The sequence below is a fragment of the Eucalyptus grandis genome, chromosome 2 (genome assembly GCF_016545825.1).
Source record: "Eucalyptus grandis isolate ANBG69807.140 chromosome 2, ASM1654582v1, whole genome shotgun sequence".
Taxonomy (NCBI): domain Eukaryota; kingdom Viridiplantae; phylum Streptophyta; class Magnoliopsida; order Myrtales; family Myrtaceae; genus Eucalyptus; species Eucalyptus grandis.
Genome location: NC_052613.1, coordinates 56,581,005 through 56,602,360, shown reverse-complemented (window position 1 = coordinate 56,602,360; position 21,356 = coordinate 56,581,005). Strand labels below are relative to the sequence as shown.

The 21,356-nt window shown below is 44.2% G+C and overlaps 6 protein-coding genes across 8 annotated transcripts; 3 read left to right on the top strand and 3 right to left on the bottom strand.

The window, feature by feature from the left end:
• The first annotated feature begins 1,181 nt into the window (after window positions 1-1,181).
• Window positions 1,182-1,990, top strand: LOC104434045 (histone H2B). Its single transcript, XM_010046995.3, has one exon. It carries the CDS (start codon window positions 1,292-1,294, stop codon window positions 1,721-1,723), a length of 432 nt encoding a protein of 143 aa, XP_010045297.1. The 5' UTR covers window positions 1,182-1,291; the 3' UTR covers window positions 1,724-1,990.
• A 161-nt stretch (window positions 1,991-2,151) lies between these two features.
• LOC104434044 (pheophorbide a oxygenase, chloroplastic) lies at window positions 2,152-5,977 on the bottom strand. The gene is made up of 7 exons (XM_010046994.3): window positions 5,408-5,977; window positions 4,825-5,060; window positions 4,543-4,669; window positions 3,911-4,047; window positions 3,329-3,488; window positions 2,794-3,072; window positions 2,152-2,614 (listed from the first exon to the last, which is right to left on the bottom strand). Exons 1-7 carry the CDS (start codon window positions 5,876-5,878, stop codon window positions 2,360-2,362), a joined length of 1,665 nt encoding a protein of 554 aa, XP_010045296.2. The 5' UTR covers window positions 5,879-5,977; the 3' UTR covers window positions 2,152-2,359.
• A 3,473-nt stretch (window positions 5,978-9,450) lies between these two features.
• On the top strand, window positions 9,451-14,426 carry LOC104434043. The gene is made up of 4 exons (XM_010046993.3): window positions 9,451-9,908; window positions 10,008-10,204; window positions 10,956-12,079; window positions 12,922-14,426. Exons 2-4 carry the CDS (start codon window positions 10,068-10,070, stop codon window positions 14,094-14,096), a joined length of 2,436 nt encoding a protein of 811 aa, XP_010045295.2. The 5' UTR covers window positions 9,451-9,908; window positions 10,008-10,067; the 3' UTR covers window positions 14,097-14,426.
• Window positions 14,427-15,952: 1,526 nt separating this feature from the next.
• On the bottom strand, window positions 15,953-18,041 carry LOC104434040. Of its 3 annotated transcripts, none has more exons than XM_039305818.1 (3): window positions 17,809-18,041; window positions 16,518-16,658; window positions 15,953-16,436 (listed from the first exon to the last, which is right to left on the bottom strand). In XM_039305818.1, the coding sequence occupies exons 2-3, from the start codon at window positions 16,598-16,600 to the stop codon at window positions 16,301-16,303; spliced, it is 219 nt and encodes a 72-aa protein (XP_039161752.1). In that variant the 5' UTR covers window positions 16,601-16,658; window positions 17,809-18,041; the 3' UTR covers window positions 15,953-16,300. The 3 variants fall into 3 exon arrangements, with proteins under 3 accessions (XP_039161752.1, XP_039161753.1, XP_039161750.1); XM_039305819.1 differs by having other exon boundaries at window positions 16,518-16,614; XM_039305816.1 differs by having other exon boundaries at window positions 16,518-16,623; window positions 17,809-18,040.
• Window positions 18,042-18,171: 130 nt separating this feature from the next.
• LOC104434041 (probable transcription factor At1g61730) lies at window positions 18,172-19,411 on the top strand. The gene has a single exon (XM_010046991.3). The coding sequence runs from the start codon at window positions 18,235-18,237 to the stop codon at window positions 19,009-19,011; it is 777 nt and encodes a 258-aa protein (XP_010045293.2). The 5' UTR covers window positions 18,172-18,234; the 3' UTR covers window positions 19,012-19,411.
• Window positions 19,412-19,826: 415 nt separating this feature from the next.
• LOC104434039 (cyclin-dependent kinases regulatory subunit 1) lies at window positions 19,827-21,334 on the bottom strand. Its single transcript, XM_039305815.1, has 4 exons — window positions 21,228-21,334; window positions 20,882-20,988; window positions 20,721-20,781; window positions 19,827-20,294 (listed from the first exon to the last, which is right to left on the bottom strand). The coding sequence occupies exons 2-4, from the start codon at window positions 20,938-20,940 to the stop codon at window positions 20,142-20,144; spliced, it is 273 nt and encodes a 90-aa protein (XP_039161749.1). The 5' UTR covers window positions 20,941-20,988; window positions 21,228-21,334; the 3' UTR covers window positions 19,827-20,141.
• Window positions 21,335-21,356: the final 22 nt, after the last annotated feature.

Below are 21,356 nucleotides of genomic sequence, written 5' to 3'. Positions count from 1 at the left end.
TGTATAAGAACGACCGATTCTTTGATTTAGTATGGAATTAAGGTATTATTAAGCAAATGCCAAGATCCATGTTTTCGCAACCCTTTTTTCGTATTTTTCGAAATTGCTGTCGCTTTCTTCACTTTTAAGTTTTAACAAAGAAAATGGTTAGGAGTGCCTCTTGACACTAGTTAAGCATTGTTAAATTTTACTTTGGAGATGGAAAATTTTATTATTTGAAGTAGATGACTTTATTAAATCACGTGATTCTTTAATTTCAAAAGCAGTCCGAAAAGTGCTGTATACTTTTAATTAACTCATACTCCAAGGGCCCTTGTTTATAAGAGCATTTTTAATAATGCTTAAGGCTCCTTGTAACTCTACATATAAGCGATTGCATGATCAATTAATGCCTTCCATGATACCCCATAGCACTTGTAAACCACGTTAGGCAACCAATCAAGAAAAGTTTACATTTCTCAACGAACTGTTTTCTCTCGCATCATGTATAACCAATATTTTGGAAAATCACCCGTTGCAGCTCGATCTTTTATTGCTACAACGACTTATGTATATATCACGTGTGAATTTGGTCAACATGCAAAGCTTGTTTCAACCCAAGCGTGCATTAATTCTGCACTTTAGGAACTAGTGATACTCCTAATTTATTTCATAATCATCATGCATGTTGTTTTGTAGATGTGTATCTTAGATTATAAAGTTGGATAGATTTCTCGACTTTTCAATTTTGGGAGAGGAAAAAAGAAAAGCAAATCTTGTGGCCCAAGTTTTTCAGAACAGAAGATGAGGAATTTGAGGCTCAATACGGCAACCATGCCAGGGCCCAGGCCCACAGTCGCAGCAACCTCAGGTCCGTTCCACGTGGCAGCACCTTACTGGACCTTCGCCCCTCGTTTCTCACCGCCTCTTTCAAAACTTTTCCCAGCCTTTGCTCTGCCGCCAAAACAACGGAAAATATGAAAAAGAAAGAAATCCGGAATTAAAAATGAAAATTCGAAAAAACCGACAACCCGGAAACCATCGATTCCGCAAAACGAGAAGCCCCGCATGGAACCACCGAAGCAATCGCCGCCGCCCATCCCCTCCCCCCCACAGCATCTAGACCGTCCACGTCATCGATCCGCCACTCGCCGAAGCGACGAATGGGATCGCTCCCCGAGCCCTATATAAAAGCAAAAACCCCTCCCTGTGTCTTCATCGCGAAACGAAGTTCTCTACCCGTCTCGTACTCAAAGCTTCCGTCTTTCTCTTTCGGTCTCTATCTCTCGCTCTCTCTTAGAGTCGATTAGCGATGGCGCCGAAGGCGGAGAAGAAGCCGGCGGAGAAGAAGCCGGCCGACGACAAGAAGGCCGAGAAGGCGCCGGCCGAGAAGAAGCCGCGGGCGGAGAAGAAGTTGCCGAAGGAGGCCGGGTCGGCGGACAAGAAGAAGAAGAAGGCGAAGCGGAGCGTGGAGACGTACAAAATCTACATCTTCAAGGTGCTGAAGCAGGTCCACCCGGACATCGGCATCTCCAGCAAGGCCATGGGCATCATGAACTCCTTCATCAACGACATCTTCGAGAAGCTCGCCCAGGAGTCCTCCCGCCTCGCCCGCTACAACAAGAAGCCCACCATCACCTCCCGGGAAATCCAGACCGCCGTCCGCCTCGTCTTGCCCGGGGAGCTGGCCAAGCACGCCGTCTCCGAGGGCACCAAGGCCGTCACCAAATTCACCAGCTCTTAGGGTCCTTCCTTATTCTTTTTTTCGAGGGGTAGGGGAGTGGGAGTGAGAGTGGGGGTGTTCTCTCCTTTATGCGGTGGCAGGTGGGTTAGGGTTTCCATTCGGGATGTAAAGGCTAGAATAGGAGGTGGTAGTTTGGTTAGTGTTCGTTTATGTGCATTTCCCCTTTGGGTTTTGTGACTTTTTTCTTTTTTATGTCTCGAGCGGAATCAGATAGAATCTTTTGTTGCAATTGCTGAAGTTGAAAACTTTTCTCGTTTTCAATATGAATTCTCTTGCTATCAGTTCTCCGCCCCGAATCGTTCAATTTTTAAGTTCTTTTCATTTTGGGTTGCGCTGATCGATGACCGTTAGTGTTTTGTTGATCAATTTTCACCTTCTCCTTTCATGATCATACATCCGACAGCAGGAGATCATATGTAAGCCGCAGGTGGTTCTAAGTTATTGCTTAAAGATTTAAACTTTACATAAGCAAGGATAGCCGCGTCTCAGATTCGGATTCCCAGAGGAAATGAAAAAAACAAGTGAGAAGTAATCTATAAAGCCAGTTCAAGCGGGGTTTCTGTGTGTATTGGTACAGTTGGTACTTTCAAAATCTATGCCTATGTGAAGAAATCTAACCGATGGATACCACCACCGCTAATCGATGTCGGCATGTACATAATCTACGAAAACAAAGTTCTCCTGCAGTTCGTGCAAGGCATAAGCGATACCTGAACAGACAATGGCAATCCCGGCAAGAATAATTCGGGATTGCATGTCTGATGGGACGCCCGCTGTTGCACAGAAGAAGACGGTGGCGCCTATGAGAAGCTTCTGCCATGTCTGAAATGCTTCGTAGGCTTTTCTGCATGACGAGCACTTGAGAGTATGTTGCTCGAACCGATCAAGCATCTGCAGAGCAAATAGAAAAAGAAGCCAGGTTGGATCAGAAGAGTATCTTTCAAAACTCTCAAAGCTTATATTCGGGTCACAAAAGCACGTTCTATTGTATTCGAGATCCATTGATTCTTTGACAGAGCCTCTTAGCATTCATAGAAGTACAAAACGGTATGATTTGTAAGTCACTGCACCTGACGTTTCGACAAGACGGTAGATGGCAAAGGCTTTTGACTGCTCGAGCCAAACCATTCGGGTTGGCTGTTCCCGTGCCGTCTTAGCCAATTGCGGAATGCCAGGACAAACCGATCGGCTTGAGTGGGTGTAAATGTGATCTTTGTGTATTGCTCATTTACGTCTTCCTGACCCTCCATCGACTTGGAGAGGAAGATCTTCTCCTGTCCCTGAAGGACAATCATATCTCCATCATAAACTTTATTCGAAGTCCAGTGCTCATGCCACCTCGGGATCACCTGGCAAATAACCACAGGAGACAAATCATGTCAGTTACGCTGTTATGAACAGGCACGTACATGAATCACAAGCACTGAAAGGCAAGCCTCTAAAGACAACTTCTGCAATGTTGCTATAAGCAACAACCCAACAATTTACAAACCAATAATATTAGAGACCTTATTTGAATTCTACAGGGAAAGAATAAAAGGGCAATGAAGTCCCTGTGAACCCTTGAGTACAAGATAGAACCAAGAAAAGGAGAAATGGTCTCACCTGCCACCAAGCTGGGCCTGGCATTGTGAACTGAAAGAAGTTTCGAGCACTGCAAACGATGGAACGAGTCTTCCCAGGGGCCATTGGTACGTTGAAGGAGCAGATCCATATAACCCATTTTTGATCTCCAACAACAGGAAGTTTTGTGTCTATCTCGATTCTGGAGAAAAAAGAAAAAAAATTGAGCTAATGGAAAGTGAATGTATCCGGAATGCTCAGCAATATGACATGAAAGTTGATTTAGTCAGAAATGACGCTGAAATGCCTGTAGCCAACAAGTACAACCAGAATGGATCTCAAAAATACAGCTGCTCGTCAGACGGAAGGATTGAGCAGACATCGAGACTTTGAAAGACAGGCTTTGGTATTTTCAACAAAAAGCCTACTTGTGAAATTAGTAGTTAACATACACATTAACTATCAGTGGTCTCATGTCAGATAATTTCAGGGACCCAGAAACTGCAAGCTATTCAAATCCAAAACAGCAGCGAAGAAAGCAGTGGTCAGAGTCTTCCTCTTGGAGTAAGCGTGACCTGGTATTAAGTCCAGCAAGAAGCCAAGGTAGATAAGATGGAGACGTACTTGTTGATATAATAACAAGGTGCCACAAACTTAGCACTGATTGTTGGGTTATCATCATTAGATCCAGCAAAACCCCAAGGCCCACTAGACTCCATTTTGAACGGCAAAGGTTTGGCTCTGTCTCTCCTTCCTGTGACCTGTCACATGACTTCTCCATGTAAGCTAGTATGAAAACCTTTTTCCTAGTTTTACCAAAAAGAAAAAAAAAACCTTTTTCCTAGAAGAGAATGCATTAGCAAGCAAGGATGATGCATGCAGAGAGCTGTCAGCCTTGACAAAAGTAGATTATGGTCGACTTATGCCTTTGACAGTTTATTGCTTTCTTAAATGCAAAATTCCTATCAAAGAAATGACAGGAGAACAGGCAGCATTGCAGGATTTCTATAGTTGACATATCTTAAACACACTGAGTCATAATGTTAGTTGGTATAATAACCACGAAACAAATGTCAAATTGCTAATTCAGGGACAAATAAGAATGTCATGGAGTAGTCAATGGTGCTAAACTATGCACCAAGTTGACCTCGTGATGCTTGATCTCCATCACCTGAATTGCATTCTGAGATGCTGTACTTTTTCTGGCCAGTTGAAGCAAATGATTAGAGTGATGATGATATAATTGAGGACTATACCTTATGATGAGCAAAATCAATGTGAGAGGGATCTGAAACATTCTCCATGAGTGTATCATAGCCATAGAACAGATCACGCTGAATTGTCACAGTCGAGAATTCAGGCTTATCAAAGTCCTCAGGCAACCTGAGTTTTATCATTGCAAGAGAATTCATAAGATTCTTTGCCAAGCGCTACTATTTCCATTACTTAATGTTTAAATAAGCAGTGTACACAACATCGACGAATTCACAAGCAAATCACATGTAGAAAAAGAAATATGCACGGAAAAGATTGATTACATGGGAGGTTTGGTGGCATTGGCTCTTTCCCAACCATTTTCATCAGGCCAAACAAAGAGGAGGCCTTGAGAAATCATCGTGGGGAACCTTGTAACACATGCTCTCGGAGATCGAACAGCGCGTGCCTCGGGACCTTCTGAAGCAGCCTGAGGGATCTGTGTACACGATCCACAACCGTCAAAGGACCACCCATGGTATGAGCACTGCAGATTCCCATCTTCATCTATCCGCCCTTCCTATTAGCAAAATCAGATCAACCCGTCACAAATATGACCACCAAAAGGCAATTCTTAAATATTCATGAGTAAAGCATCCCAAAACCAAGGCCACAATATCTCAAATTCCAAAACATTTACTTTCCCATTTCTTGGAACTTCAAGATGAGAGAAAGCACACGGTCCACCATCTGACAGCTGAGAAGACTACCGAAACGAAATCTCTCAAATGAAGAACTCTTAGCATCTGATTAACTATATTTCTTAACAGAATCACGCTTATAATCTAATACCGGGTATTCAATTTCTCATTTCCACATGATGATATCACCTCTAACTAAGTACAGAGGAAAGAACAAGAGAATTACCGATAACGGAGCGAGGCGATGGGGGCACTTGTCATCAAAAGCGACCCACTGACTGTTGGATTTATCAAACCAGAGCACGAGGTCTCGACCCAGAAGCTGAAACGGGGTGGGCAACCGAGGGTCCAAGTCTTCAACCAAAGAAACAGGGTACCAATGGTCCCTCCACGAGAACTTGGACCCCGAGCTCTCGTCGCCGAGCTCCTCCTCGGCTCCGAACTCGTCCTCTCGAAATTGATCCCCACGCGCCTCCGTGGACTCGTCCGGGTCGGAGGTCGGAGGTGGCGATTTCGGAGGCGCGGCGACTCTGAGCGGAAAAGGAGAGAACTTTAATCTCTCGGGCGCTCGACGCGAGAAAAGACTCGTGGGTTTGATGGGAAAAGGAGGAGGGAATCCGAGGGAACCGTTCTTGGCTGCCGATGACGACAGAGGGACGACGGGCGAAGGAGTGGAGAGGGGTTGGAGCAGGGACATGCTTTCGGGATTTGTTTATAATTTCGTGTGTTCGGACAGTCCGACGCAGGAACAGCGAGCTGAAACTGATGATTTCTTTACTCTGGCGACAGAGATTTTTGAGGAGCAGTCTAGAAAGTTGCGTGCAAGTATCGGACTCGTGCCGTGTCCGTTTGCTAGCTTGAGCCCAAAAAAGTCTCGGGCCCCTGCTTGATTAGTTGAAATGAATGTGAAATGGTAGAGCGATGATGACTTCTGCTAAATTGAAGAAAAATTCGACCTCCCCTTCCACATACGTGAGCTTTCAAATTTCTACCGGAATAGTCTTTTGAGATTCATTTTAATAAGTATTGTATTTGACGACATGTATCATAGTATTTATGACTTTTCAAAGGCTAACTATTTACCCACCTATAAGTAGCCGTGATGATTGGGCTTTACTACCTCATCGTAGAGGGAATGAGTTCGAATCCGATCAGGGTACGGAGACGAGCCTAAAAATGTAAGGGCAATGATGATATACAAAAGGCCGAGCCTCGCCAGGGTGGGGCAAGGTTGGGCGAGCTCGGCCTCGCCGAGGGCCGACGAGCCTCGCGTGGCCGGGCGAGGCCGCCAACCCTCGTCAGTGGTCACCACCATGGCAAGGCCGGCCCGGCCAAAAGAAGAAAGAAAAAAAAATAAGAAAAATATTAAAAAATTAAAAGAAACAAAAAAAGAATACAAATTTACTAAACGTGTTTCTGTTCATTTTTTATTCTCGAAACAAGTTTATCAAACGCATTTTTTCTATTCAAAAATTGTAACAGAAATATTATCAAACACACCATTAGCAATCCATTTTGTCGGTACAACTACGCACGTCACCCTCCGTGATACCAACTTCATTCTCGCTGGCAAGTTCGCTTCCTTGATAGCATCCCAGTCATTAGTCCTTAGGTTTTAAGGGCCCCAGGAAACAATAATTTCTCTGTTCGGCATTGGCATACCCAGCGGAGGTACTGATTTGTCAGTGAAGTGTCCTTTCGCATTCGGCATCCATGTAAGTGACTCTTCCGGGGCTAATTGATAGCTTGCACTGGGCATCTAGTTAGCTGAAAACTTATTGCTATATTCTTCACCAAAAAAAAACTTATTGCTATATTTAATGGAGTTCGCATTATAGTACAGGCAAGCCACCACATCCATCAAGAGCAAATACTAAACTAAGAGAATATGGCAAAGATTTAATGACTTATCAAGATAGATGGTCAAAGTAGTTGAATAAACATATCACGAGATTTAAGATACTAGCTTCAATAGATAAATTGCGGGTAGCCCTTAATGAATGGAAGAAACTTATATGTCATCAAGAATCTGAACATTAAGTGAGCGAGTATTACATTTCTTGCTAATATGACTTGTAAGCCCCAGGAAGTAAGGAGATGGTAGAGAGATATTACAAGGAGCAAGCATGCCACTAGGCAATCGGCATACTGGCAGCAAAGTCTCGTCTAGAATGTGGACACGATAGGGGGGGGATCAAGACTTCAGGGCTGCAAAAGCTTTACGGATGAAAATTCTAAGGAAAGAACTGGTGTGAGTCTCCACAAAGTCGTAGAGAGCAATCGCCAACAGAATCGAAATACTTCTGGTCTAAAACTTTCCCTTCTTCATTACACTAGTTGTAATACTTGTATGTCTGAAATGGCTAAGATGGTAGAAGAATGAGCTCACCCACGCATGAGGGGATAATCCTAGCATCCTGCAAAATAGGTGACTAGGATCAGGGACCCGCAAGACAAGTGAAAGCACTCATCAAACAGCTTCTTTCTTCAAGTTGAATGTGCTCGATTCATAACCTTTTATCATGGAAATTCCTTTTTATACTCTGAAATCATTGACAAAGCACATGCAGTTTCCACCATAACCTGGAATCTCTGAACCCAACTATGATGTTGAGTAATTTAAACTCAAGAGCAACTAATAATTTCCCAAAACATCCAACTTGACAAGTCTCCTCCTCCGCCTCATTTAGTGCAGAGACGTCAATCCAAAGTGCTCTGTTGTCACAATCCCTCTATGAAACTCCATTACGTTCTTCCGTGTCTATATTTTGTCATACCTTCCTAGCAACTATGTCTCTTAAAATTTCTATTCTTCCTCACTAAAGCCATCCGAGTCATCTCCTGCCACAAGGACCACTAGCTACGATACTTTGCACTTTACCAAGAACAACCTATGAAATCCAGACAATCCTTCTGACCAAAGGACAGCCAACTTTGAGAGATTTCTAGGTTACAAGTTATCCCCCTTCCCGTGGAATCCACGGCATAGAATTGCCCACAGTGAAAGAGTTAGTAGATTTATCTGGATAGATGATCTGAAATCACAGACCATGTTTCATCTCCAGATTACAAAATGCCAGTCCACTTGCTGTTATTTTCTGGCACGACACCACCCAACGTTCTGGACACCCAAAGTAGGATTTCCCAAAAAGATGACATGGTTAACAAAGAAGTGCCTAATTCTGGGTCTACTCAGTGCTGGTGCTGGAACCCCCTAAAGTCCTGATAGGCATATCCCCCGTGGTTTTCTAGAAAATGTAGAATGTCTGACACTTCTGTTGACTTTGGGAGTATCTTATTGGCAATTAGATTGAAGAGCAAAATCTTGGGGCTCCCATCCACCACCGCCAGCCAATCATAAGAGGAACCGCAACACCGTTCACCAAGAAATTCCTGTCAGCTGAACTGATAGAATTTAGGTTCTCAGAAATGCTAACAGAAGTTCGCGCATCAGTGTTTTGATTATAAGGCCGGAGTACCCATGGAATTTGACAAGGCACCCTGAGATGGAAACAACAAATGCATGTGGACAGATAGACCAAATGGAGATATAAACAAGGAACTTTATCAGCTCAACTCTGCAGGATAGACAAAACCATTGATCGTATATAGCTACCTGATAGACACCATGAAATTTTTCTGTCAACATGTTACAAAGTGGTACAACTTTTAGTTTCCCCATGACGACACGGCGTGAATGAATATGTTCAGATAGCAAAAGAAATCTGCAAAAAGCTCACACTGAAAAACCGAGAGAGCACCTTGTCGAACGCCTAATACTTCTCCAACTTTTGGCAGACAGCTCGAAACTCGGTGTGGTCTCTAAGGTATATCAGGCGACCTGAGATCATCCCGAGAAGTTCTTTCCGCAGCTGACGCCAAATGGGATCCGTTCTCATCCAGGGAGGGGTGCAGTCAAAGGCTCGAAGCTCAGTCCTCCAAGTGGCTGGTTCCTCCTCCGCTAAACGAATTAACAAACGGGTCTACTGCATTGATATTACACAAAAAAACCGAGCTGAAAGCTGGTGCTGAGTGCTGACGGCGGCAATAATGGTAATGCTGATTTCTTTAGACTCGAGATAATTGATGGGCCCCTTGGAAGAAACGCGAGTCGACAAAGCGAAGGGATACACGGGGGCGGCGTAGGCGGGTCTGCGTGGTCATACTCTCTCTCTCTCTCTCTCTCTCTCTCTCGACACACATACACGCGCAAAGAGACGGGGTCCAATGGATTTAGCACGCCATTAAAGTCGCAGGAATGGTAAAAAGTCATGAGCTTTGCAAAGTTTCTCACCCTCCCTCCCTCCGCGCCCCTCCCCCCCCTCTCTCTGTGCAAAATTCTGCTCCTGATTGACCGGGCAACAGCATCCATTTCCAGACATGTGAGAGCGAATGATTGAAGAATGTCTGCGTTCTTTGCGATTTTATTGATTCTCTGCGCAACCCACCTTTAAATCTTGATTCCTCGGAAGCAGAAACCATCGAACTCAGACGAGTGAACCCGACACAACCTAGAAAAAATAAAACACAAGACCAAGTCCCAAGATTCCATTTCCATTCTGGCGCACGAAAAGTCTTTCTTTTATAATGCTTTATCGACTCATGTTCACGTTCTCATGGACGGCGGCCTCAGCCTGATTGACCGGACGGGATCGTTCAAGAAAGCAACCATTGCCCCTTGCCACCGGCAGCAGAGTCTCTTCAATGTCCAGATTCGATGTGAAAGTGTATGGCAATGGATGTAACTGGGGGCGAGTTCCTACTGAGTTAAATTCATTTTGCAAACAATGGATGCATCTCACCTGTTTGTTGATTCGTCACTACAGATGCATGTGAAGAGGGGATAACCTGCAGGGACACAGGAGCACTGCTTTGATCAGCTCAGGATGGCGTCAGAGCCCAATTGGCCTCAGTTGCCGAAAGAACTTCTGGAAATGATCTCGGATCAGCTAACCGGACTAGATGATCATGTCCGATTTCGGGCTGTCTGTCGAAGTTGGGCAAGCATCAGACCTCCCTCCAGGTATTATACTTCCATTATTCTGTGATGGAGTACATCAATCATTCTGGCAGAAATATGGAATGTGATTATCCTTCAACCCTGCTTGCATACTATAGTCTCACAGCTTGTACAATTTTAATCTTCAAAGAATTATTCTATTAGCAGACAAATCATACAATTTCGCCTGAACAAAAATTGTAATTATTATTATGATATTTTTTATATGAGATCACATAATTGATACCTTTTTGGGCTGCGTCAACAAGAGCACTGTGCAACTTGAATTTTGTCAAACGAGATGATAATAAAAAATGCACAAGCTCTTGATTCTAAGTCTTTCCCAGAGCGAGAATGTCTGTTGGCAAGGCAGGAATGTATCCTTCTTTTAGGTCAGACAATCTTACAATGAATATTGTCTAGATGGTCAAGCTACTTCTTTCTCCTATGTAGAAAGTCATACTAACATCATTTCAAGTGCAAGGATGTCAATATTACCAGCTTGAGGGGTCAAAATTTTAGAAAATAGAATTTTCATTCCCATAATTGATATTTGAATAATCCTATTTAGTGCTTCAAATTCCTTTTCTTGACAACAATTTGCATCAGTCGTTGGGTAACAGTCCCCATCTGTTTAAGGCAGTAATGATATCCACATTGATGTGTGGCTGCTAGTAATGTACAGTAAAGTAGTCCCATCGAGCCGAGCCCAAAAGTTCATTGTTTGACTTATTGTGCTTATATTTCTGTGAATGCATCGATGTTGCCAACAAAGGGTACCTCATCAAATGCCATGGCTTCTCCACCCTTGTAATCAGGACACTGATACAAGAAGTTTTGTCAGCATTTCGGAGAACAAGTTCTACCGATTCAGCTCACCGGAATTTCTTGGTAAAAGATGCTGTGGTTCCTCTTATGGTTGGCTGGCATTGCTAGATGGAACCCCTGAAATTTTACTATTTAATCCACTCACTGAAGAGAAAATTCTTCTCCCAAACTTGACGAGTTTGCCAGAGGTTCTTGAGTTCCACAAAAAGGGCAAGGAATACCTCTATCAAGATATTTTGGGGGAGCACCACACTATAGACATGGATATCATGAAGAATTTCTTCATCCAACGTATTGCCTTGTCGGGAGATCCTACGTTGGTAAACCAGAATTCTTGGGCAGCAATGTGCTATGATTTAAGAGCAAATAGACTGGCTTTTTGTAAGGTACATGATAAATCATGGACTGTGCTCCAAGACCAACCATCGAGATATGTTGACTTTCTCATTCATAAGGAGCAACTATATGCAGTGGATTTCACTGGGAGAGTGATCATTTGTGACTTGAGTTCCCCTGAGAATTTGGTCATTGTTCAGCCTGAATCAGTTTCTGGACCTCGCCGCAGATATTTGGTTGAACTAAGAGGAGCCTTGCTAATGATTTGCGCGCCAATGGATAATGTGGTCAACTTACCCGAGGAAGAAGAGGAGAATTTTTATGAGGCACTGCTTGATAGTGACTATTCTGTTATTTATGACCCTGAAGATGGTGGCAGAGGGCCTGTCCACATGCAATATAAGAACAGAGCTCTCTGGTTCCACATCTTTGAATTGGATGAGGTAGAGCAAAGATTTGTGAAGGTGAACAACTTGGGCAACTATGCCCTGTTCTTGAGTAAAAATTATTCCGTGTCCTTATTGGCTTCCGAAGTCCCAAGATGCAGAGGAAACTGCATTTACTATCTTGATGGTTTCACAGTGAAAGGGGGCACCAACATGAAGAATGGTTACGAATTATGCAGATTCAACTTGAAGAGTGGAGCTACTCAACACATAATTACACTTATCTCACATGTACCTAATCGCCGTTGCTCCTTTGGACAGGACACGTGGTTTATCCCCTCATCTGTAGGTCAGTTCACCATTCTACTTAGAACTCTGCTGTTTATGATTGTTTGTTGGCAAGAATAGATGTTCAGATGTCACTGTTGCATGGTACTAAACTTATATTTTACTCTAGTTTATCAGAAAAAGGTGGATAGTCATTTCAGACCCTTTCTGAACAGTCACATAGCTCTTTCTTTCGTATGGCATAGAAATGCATAAAAGCAAACTCGTTTCTTCATTCTCTCTACGTTGTCTGCTGGAGAAAGCCAATATACTCGCTCAACTGTTTGAATCAAATTTAGCTTATTGTAATCTAAGAAAGAAACTTTTCCTCCCTGTGGCCATCTTAGTGGCACTGTCTCAGATCAGTTAGCAATTCACTTTTATCATTCATCCAAATCAACATAGGGAAATTATTTTGCACATTAAACGGACATCTAGTTGTTCTTGGATAGGTTTCATCCCCCTGTCCTTCTTGGATAGTCTGCCGATAGAACTTTCTACAAGTAGTCTTCCTATTTGAGAGTTAACCAAGTGCTTGTTGTGCATCCATTGGTTCCTACCTCCTCCTCATAATTGTGTCTCCAGTGCTTGAAAACAGATATCGGTCCGTGAACAATTATCTGACTACATGCCTCTTAAACCATGGCTATGTATAGTCTTATCAACAAAGTGAACTGATGCCGGAATTCTGGGGGCCACCTCTTCATTACTGTCTTCTTACTCTTTATGATTTAAAAAACTAACGGATTCTTGAATTAATTAATTAGCTTTATGTCATTCCTTTAGTGTCAAGTTTCTGCTGTCAATAATGTCTGAATAGGTCTTCTTTGTGATATATTTTCTACATGTCTACCTTCTTTCTAGCCAACTGGATGCCCACCCAAAGCTCTCGATTGGCAGCAGAAGACTCAATTACATGGATCCCAAATGTCAAAGGAAACTTCTTCATCAAATCCACGCTAGATATACATGGCCAGATTTCCTTTCCAGGGCCCCTTAAACCCACCGAGTGGAAAGCTATCATGGAAGTGAACTTGCCTCGGAGACTCCAGTTGCTGCTATGGAGGGTGGCCTGTGGAGTTCTACCAGCCAAAGAGGTTGCCAGGACTCAGTACCTTGTTCCTGAATCTCCTTGTCCGTTCTGCCATCAAGTGAGAGAGTCTTTAGAGCACCTCCTTCTTTCCTGTCAATTTACACAAGTGGCGTGGTTGAACTCTGCATGGCCCCTGCGCCTTTCAGCCTTAGAGATTACTAGATTAGCAGATTGGATTCGGATAGTTGTCAATCCAAGCAATGCACTCGGGATCAATGGTAATGAAGCAAAAAAGTTCCTCACTTATGCTGTCATGTTCATTGTCCATCTTTGGGAGCTCCGGAACCAGTTAGTGGCCACTAGAAAGGAGAGACAACCCTTGGATTTTGCTCATGTCCTTAATGCGAATTATGGACGCCTCTTGAAAGTGTGGGATTTCAGGCAACAAAGTGAGTTTCGTGGCGCAAAGTGGGTCCCTCCTCCTGGAAATAAAATCAAGGTGAACTTCGATGTGGCAATGTGCCTGGATTTTGCTATGTTAGCCATGACTTGCCGGGACAGTGAAGGGAGGTTTCTTCTTGCTTGGACTGAGAGAATACCTGCTTGCGACCTCATTGTTGGAGAGGCTAAGGCTGCTTTCTTGGCTGTTTCTACTGCGATTGAATATGGTTTCACTAAGATCACAGTGGAAGGCAATGATCCAGCGGTAATCCAGCCGCTGCAGCACTGGAAAACTCCTCCCTCTGGAGCCATCGCCAATGTAATTGCTGATATCAGGACTTTGCTCAGTTCGACTACATGGCGCGTGAACTATGTATCTGTAATGGAAAATTTAGCCACCCATAATCTTGCCTGTTGGGCTGCTTTCTACGATAGGAGTGGCTCTGTACCGGTCTCTTCTCTCCCTTTTTGTGTCATCTATGCTGATGACAGAGGTTGCCACTCGAAGTCAGGATCCGCGCGAGCACACGGATGGAATGGAAACTATAGGCCAACCTATCCTTGATGAAGTTCTTTATTATAGCAAGCAAGTTGTTTTTTTTTCCCTGTTTTTGCATAAGAACTAGGGGTGTGCAACCAGACCGGGTTTACCTAGGAACCAGACTGGACACTCGTCTGGGAACAGGTTCCTCTTTGAACCAGTCCGGGAACCGGTTCCATTTTTTGGGAACCGGTTTCAACCGGTCCGGTTCCCAATTCCAAGTAAAGGCCCACTCGGAACCAAACTGATTGAACCGGTTTTGAAATAGGTTTTTACTAGTCTTAAAAGAAGATTTGTTAACCGTTATACATAAATTAACAACTTCCTATAGTAGTTGTGTGAATGAGACTAATATCTGCTAATGTTTGTGCTTTGTTAGGATTTTTACTTTGCCTTGTGATGTTTGTTTATGATAATTAGCCATGTGAATCCTTAGTTTTTTTGTTTAGTCAAAAAGTTCACGTACTTATTAATTACATGTGCTTAATGTTTTATTACAAATTAAGAGAATTACGCTATGTTTTCTCGCATATTTATATAAAATTTGAAGTCGTATAGGATATTGAGTGATTGCAAAATAGTTTCTGATGCAAATAGGGTAGAACCTAGAACCGGACCGGAAAAATAGGATAGATTCCAAAACAGGTCCAATGCAAATATGATAAGATACAACATTCAGATAGGGGAAACCAGCTATAATATGGTAGGGTACAGATTTAGGTTCGAAACTTATCCACCCTAGAACCGATCACCTCTAATAAAAGACTTAAGTGATGGATGAGATGGAAAAGTTTTAAGGCATGGTGGACTTGAGAAATGATTCTATCATTGCTTGATCTTTCACTATGAGACGCAGGCCACACCACGTGCACGCGATGTTGATGAACTTCTCTCTGCTCCCCATTCTCTTGTATCTGTCTGTCTCTTCATGGCTAGCTTACCCATGTTAGGTTAATCGCAGCAGACATATAACCCATTGTAGGTGGCTGTTAATTATCATTTCAAGTGCAAATGTGAATCTTATCATCTGAATTTGCATATATGAGTCGATGGAAAATGAGCCAGAACTATCGGCGTTAAATAAAGATTCTATAGACGCCCCACAAGTGTGTTTTTACTTGCCGTTGAGACACCGCCGACCACCTCGCTGGCAGATGTGCTAGCAAACAATCGTATAATCTGTTAACATCAGCCCAGCTAAATCTCAGGTCAGTCACAGCCGATGACAGTCTTACCACCAACGAATCACGTAATGGAACAAGTACTATTAAGCTAACAGCAGGTGATCGAAGGCCCTGATGCAAAATAACGCTGACTGAATCGTCCGCACCAAATGATTCCGAGTCATATGTGCAGGTTGGCCAAGAAAATTCAGGTGCAGAATGATGGCAAGTACTTTCTAAGACAAAAGATTCCTCGGTCAGATCATGAAAGCAGAATCCTACTTCTTTCCAAAGCACAAAATTGTACAATCTGAAAACTCATCCGACTCATATAAGAAGACCCATTTGACTGCACCATGTGTAATCTGCAACTCTTCCATAGGCAGTGATGATGGTAGTACTTTTGTAACAACAAGTTCCTTAACTTAGTCAAGTCTCAGCAGTTCAGTACATAAGAAATTGAGGCCAAGAAATTAACGTAATTCTTCCGTTTTGACCGAACAATGAGTCAAACGTTATTTGATGACATGGGATATTTTAATGCAGAGTTACAATAATTGACCAACACAATAAAAAAACATGCGACCGTAAATTCCAATTTTTTATCCTTCCTTTTATATATACTTTAGCTTTCTTCTTGCCGTCCACCATTGAAACTTTTTGAGAGCATGTCAACAAAATCTATTAACTCGAACTAACGAGAGGACAACATTACCCTTCTCACTATAATCTATGGACTGCATTTTCAGGAATTACATTGAATAAATTAAAAGTTTAAAAATAACATTGCACATTGGGCTAAAAGGTAGGAGCTATTAGTGTTATTGTCCCCAAAGCAAATGAAATTTACACGAAGATAACAATGAAAGCTACAGCTTGGTGGTTTTATTAAAAAAGGAAAGCTACAGATCTTGTCAAAAAGATGGAAATCAATATTTTTTCCAAACTTAGTGAATTTGGCTAGCATGCAGTGCTGCTTCGAGATGGATCTTCAACTTAAATGTTTGCCACATTGAAGAAAGGCATGTAGACATTAGAAAGCAAGCCAACGTAAGCCACAGCAGCTCACTTCTTTGGGTAAGTCTGATGGTCAGGTCCAATGTCGCGAGACCCTGTGTTTATGTAAGGCCCTCGAAAAGTTGCCTGAGGTGGGAGCGGCTTTGATGCATCGATCACAGGATTCGCTTGAGACGACCTGGACCTGGCAAAAACATGAAGACAATCATGAAATTGACATAACAAGGTCCAAACCTTAAGAGCCAGAAGCAGGAAAGATACATACGCCATGTAAAATGGAAATGCCAAGCCTGCAGCAGCAAAAGCTACTAGACCAGATGCAACAGTGATATTGCGTGCTCGGGTCATTGAGATTGTGGGAGCTGGTTCAATTGAAAACAGTGGGAATCAAGTCAGAGGCAGCCACCTTCACTTTCAGAGTGCAATTCTAGTCAGATCAAGAAATAAAAAAAGGAAGACAGGATAGGTCATATTGAGTATTTGACCTGAAATTTCTTCATATGATGTCTGTCACAAAATTAAAAGTAAAGCCAACATTCATTACTTATTAGTGATAGCAAGTAAACAGGAAGTATAAAAGAGCGAGAGCGGAGGAGAACGTTGATTTTCACAAGAATGTAACTGAACACAGTGGGGAAGTGAAATTATGCGCAACAGGTGTTTCATCTCTCTTTTTTCCCTTGTAAACAGAAACTGCACAAGCATTAGTAGCACCAAAGTTGATAACCTAGCACTTAATGAGCTTAGAAGATTGCTTCCTAAGATCATTGCACGTCTGTAGACTCCATATTTTGATCTAGTATTGCCGTCAATTAAATAATTGCTAGAGGAAGTTGAAGGCACAAGGAAAAGTAACATATCTATCTGATCCTGGTAGCAGTCAATGATTGCCACAGGAACCTCAAGCATGACAGTCGTCGTTTCATATAGTAAGCGACTCACTTCAAACTCCATTATGCATACTTATAAGCCCGAGGCAGCTGGTTATGTAACTCAAAGATCATCTCCATGGAAGGATCATAATAACGCTATGTGAGTCGCATCTAATGTCGACATTAAGAGAAGAATGAAACCCAATGAATATGTCGGCTGTCTGAGTATTCCTACTGCTTCCGTACCACAAATCTCATCAACAGCCCCCGCGAAACAAACTTCACAGGAACTCTACCCATGGCAATCACTTGCCCAACTAAAATCTAGTCATCTTAACCAAAATTTAATGAGTTCAGAAAAACCAAATCAAGCATTTATCAAGTGCAAGACTGCGAAACATAGCAGAACAGATTGAAGCAGGAAGAGGGAACATCGTCGCAATTCTTCCCAATTCTCCAATGCCCAAACGACACAACCGATCGACAGAGGAAAGACCAACGATCAAAGACAAAGAACACCGCCTCGCGCGCACCAGATTCGCTATACAACTTTTCGTCACGCGAAGCATTGAACCTATCTTCACCGAGCAATTCCCAATTCTTAGCCAGGCAATTCCAATCAGTGCTCATAAAAAATTCTTCATTTCCCAAACAACCTTCCACAAAATCAAGGCAATATCATACCTGTGAAAAGAACGAATTTTTACTGGCCTTCGAGAAGAAACGCGAACGGGAACGGGAACGGCAGCGGCAGCCCGCGACTCGCCCCGCCGGCAGAGACCCGACTCAGTGATCCGGCGCTCCTCGTTCCTCGAGTCGACAGCTACCGGCATGCAATCTCGGTTCTCTCGCTTCTCCGAGTCGCACCGCACGAGTTCGCCAGGACCGGTCTGCAACTCGCGACTCTGCTATGCGGGCCGAGCCTCGTGTGCTCGATTTTTACATCCTCGAGAAGGCCCATTTCAGCAGCGGCCCACATGGTCCCCGCTCGTGCAAAGACATGTCTTCCTGCGCTGCGACCCCCTAGAAACCTCGGTTGCTCCGAAAGGCCTCCTCATTTTCAAGTCCAGTCCGGTTCGGTTCGGTTCGAGCCTCTCCGTTTTCACTCCAATGTCAACGGCCGTCGAACTGCGCATGTCCCCGCGGCTGAGGAGCCGCGCCTCCTCTTCTCCGGCCTCCGCCCAGAGCAGCGACCACCGCCCCCCCGCCGGCGAGCAGCAGAACCCCCGACCCGACAAGCTCTTTTCCGAGGAGGACGAGATCCGGCTCCTGAAGTCCCTCTCCAAGCTCACCAACCCCACCGCGGACCCTCCGACCCTCGACCGCATCGAGAAGTCCCTCGGGCCCAGTTTGACCCGCGCCCAGATCGCCAACAAGATCCGGCGGCTCCGGCACAAGTACCACAGGCAGGCGCGGACCAAGGCCCTCATAAGGACCCCGCACGACCGGAAGGTGTTCGAGCTCGCCCGCGACGTGTGGGGCAAGAGGCTGAGCTCCAGGAAGGAGAGGAAGGAGAGGAAAGGCAAGGAGGAGAAAAAGCAGCAAGCGAATTTGGAGGAAGAGAGGGAGAAAGACGAGGGCGAGATTCTGGGTGGCGAGGAGGAGAGCGGAGGCGTCGTCGCCGCCGCCGCCGTCGCCGTCGCCGACCTGGGGAGCTTCCCGGCGCTGGTGGAGGAGTGCGAAAGGTGCTTCCCCGGGAACGGAGTGTGGAGGGAAGGGCTCAAGAGGTTGGAGGAGGGCAGGTTGAGGAAGGTGAACGAGAGGGTCGTCTGGCTGAGGATGGAGGAGGCGACCCTGATGGCCAAGAAGGCCGAGTTGACTCAGGACCTCACTCGGATGATCCTCGATTCCGTGGCCCCTTCTTCTTCCCAAGCTCCCACTGCTTAACCGCACGCATCGTTTTCCTTCTTCTAGCTTTCCCCTTTTTTTGCCTCTGTAGTTTGCTAACAGAAGTGCAAGCATCGCTTTGCACTGTAGTCGTGCAAGATCTGATCTTTTTACTCGAGTGTCTACTAAATCGCATGTTGAGAGGATTTCGTCACAGATGTTTTAGGCAACGAGGAAGCTGCATGCATAAAAAGAAACTACCAAAGCGATGAAACATGACTACTCGCCAAAAGCCGAGTGTCCCAGGATTGCAGAAACCAGCGCCGATCATTTATCGTCCTTTACGTCGATGCCGGTAGGAGGAGAAAAGATGAGTTGGCAAGAAAGTTTCGCCTGTAATGTGCAGGTCTGGAAAAGCAGACGTGCATGCAGATAGAAAAAATTGACAGTCTTCCTCGCCTGATTCTGCAATCGTCTTGTCCTTTTGAGGAGGACGGTGTCTACCAGTCATGTTTCGCGGGCGAGTCTCCATTGTTGGAGATATCTGCTCATCATGCATGAAAAGTATGAACAGAGAACCTGCTTGATGTCAATATAGGCTGCAGTTCTGGCCCTTAGGACTAACAAGAACCGAGCAGAAGAAAAAGAATGACGAGCCGAGCGCCCTCGAGGAATGTAACTTCAGAAATGAGAATCGATGCGGCCAGACCATTGTACGGCCGGGGATCGGAGATCACTTCGACAGATGTCCTGCAAACCCGTATTATGATTAAATGGAACTCATCCCAATTCCTCCAACATTGGCATGATCTCTCGTCGAAATGTCCAAGAAATCAAAATTGCGGGAAGCATTAGAAGTGAACGGTTCCAGTTCATTAGCTCTCAAGGCCATACCCGCAATAAATCATTGGCAAACAATGCCCTCTTGGGCAAAACATTATATACAGATGATAAACCAGTAGGCAATCCCACAGGTGAACTTACGAATCCTTTCAAGCAATCACTACTGCACACACAGTGCTAGATGATCATCGCGCTGATCACATAGCGAAACCTGAACAAACCCTCCTAAAAGGGGAATCGCAGCAGAGGACTGACTTCGTTCTGCTATAACTATACAACTTTAAAATACACACTCATCGTAGACAAGATAAGTTGTGATCCTACAAAGAAATCGACTCAGCAACACGTCACTCGGCAAGCACATTGTGCTGGGCTGGGTGCTCTTGCTGCTGTTGATAGTTCAGAGGCCTCCGGAAGAGCATGATGTGAGGCTCAGGGCGATGGATGGCGTAATGGACCCAACCACGGCTCTGCTGAACTCCAATCGCACGCCACTCATTCTGACAGCCAGAAATCGAAGAGACTTTAGCACTGAGAATCAAACTCGCAGAAGATATCTCTTGGAATGGTCAATTCAAGATGGCAAGCAAGAATTCCAAAAGATGGTGGATCAAACCAAGCACCCACATCTGTGATTGCAAACTAAACCCAACAGAAGCGAGAAAAACATGTTCAAACTACATCAAAAAAGAACTTATTCTCACATGACCGTACCGCACGATGCTTGAAACATCAATCGATAATGGCGCCACGACATCCCACAATTCATATCTCCCATTTTTTTCCCCTTTCGTGCTTTAGATTCCTCATAACAGGCAAACACACGCACAGTGATTCCACACGTCGCCACTCCCAATTTTCTTATCAGCAGATTACCCACGAAGTCAATGGAGAGGTAAAACCAAAAGCAATGGTGTTGAACTTACTTCGGAGAGGAGTCTATTCTTGGGCAGAAGTTTCGCGACCTCAGGCGGAAGAACCACATGCCTGAAAGCGAAGATAAAAAAAACAAGAATCGCACTATATCCAAATGAGTAAGAAGAAAATCGAAACCAGGAAAGAGACCGCGAGGAGTTTCAAGGCACACCTGTACTCGTACGCGTCGTCGCAGTACTTCTCGGAATACTGGATCTGATGCTGACCCATCCTCTCCAACGAAATGGTCGATCCTCTAAGAACGCAACCGATCCAGCACTGAACAGAATTGAATTTGAAATAAATCTCAAAAGGCAATCTTTTTAAAGGGAGGGAGGGAGGGAGGGGGAGAGAGCGGCACACGGCAAAACCGGGGCTTGTTTTGTTTTTTAAACTTTAAATTCTTAACACCTCCCGCTTTGCAATAATTTCATTTTCAATTTTTTTTTTCCTAATTTATGGGTCGACCCTACCTCCATGTATTAACACCGTATAAACTAAAGAGGTCGTAAGCTTACATATAATTGGCGTCATTGCAAAATTTTCAAACAGATTTATCAATTATAATGCCTCTGCATCTCATCACGGCACTGCATGATTCTCGTCGAGTTCGGGCGATGTGATGGCATTCCTATAAGGACAAGCCA

What these genes read in the sequence shown, in the direction of transcription:
- LOC104434045 (XM_010046995.3), top strand. Translation starts at nt 1,292, where the DNA reads ATGGCGCCGAAGGCGGAGAAGAAGCCGGCGGAGAAGAAGCCGGCCGAC.
- LOC104434044 (XM_010046994.3), bottom strand. Translation starts at nt 5,878, where the DNA reads ATGTCCCTGCTCCAACCCCTCTCCACTCCTTCGCCCGTCGTCCCTCTG. An exon ending in ATCGCCTCGCTCCGTTATCG is followed by an intron (nt 5,061 to 5,407) that starts GTAATTCTCTTG and finishes TTTTGCTAATAG; the next exon opens with GAAGGGCGGATAGATGAAGA. An exon ending in TTGATTTTGCTCATCATAAG is followed by an intron (nt 4,048 to 4,542) that starts GTATAGTCCTCA and finishes GTCATGTGACAG; the next exon opens with GTCACAGGAAGGAGAGACAG.
- LOC104434043 (XM_010046993.3), top strand. Translation starts at nt 10,068, where the DNA reads ATGGCGTCAGAGCCCAATTGGCCTCAGTTGCCGAAAGAACTTCTGGAA. An exon ending in AGCATCAGACCTCCCTCCAG is followed by an intron (nt 10,205 to 10,955) that starts GTATTATACTTC and finishes TTGCCAACAAAG; the next exon opens with GGTACCTCATCAAATGCCAT. An exon ending in GTTTATCCCCTCATCTGTAG is followed by an intron (nt 12,080 to 12,921) that starts GTCAGTTCACCA and finishes CCTTCTTTCTAG; the next exon opens with CCAACTGGATGCCCACCCAA.
- LOC104434040 (XM_039305818.1), bottom strand. Translation starts at nt 16,600, where the DNA reads ATGACCCGAGCACGCAATATCACTGTTGCATCTGGTCTAGTAGCTTTT. An exon ending in GCATTTCCATTTTACATGGC is followed by an intron (nt 16,437 to 16,517) that starts GTATGTATCTTT and finishes TGTTTTTGCCAG; the next exon opens with GTCCAGGTCGTCTCAAGCGA.
- LOC104434041 (XM_010046991.3), top strand. Translation starts at nt 18,235, where the DNA reads ATGTCAACGGCCGTCGAACTGCGCATGTCCCCGCGGCTGAGGAGCCGC.
- LOC104434039 (XM_039305815.1), bottom strand. Translation starts at nt 20,940, where the DNA reads ATGGGTCAGCATCAGATCCAGTATTCCGAGAAGTACTGCGACGACGCG. An exon ending in GACGACGCGTACGAGTACAG is followed by an intron (nt 20,782 to 20,881) that starts GTGTGCCTTGAA and finishes CTTCGCTTTCAG; the next exon opens with GCATGTGGTTCTTCCGCCTG. An exon ending in AGAATAGACTCCTCTCCGAA is followed by an intron (nt 20,295 to 20,720) that starts GTAAGTTCAACA and finishes TCTGGCTGTCAG; the next exon opens with AATGAGTGGCGTGCGATTGG.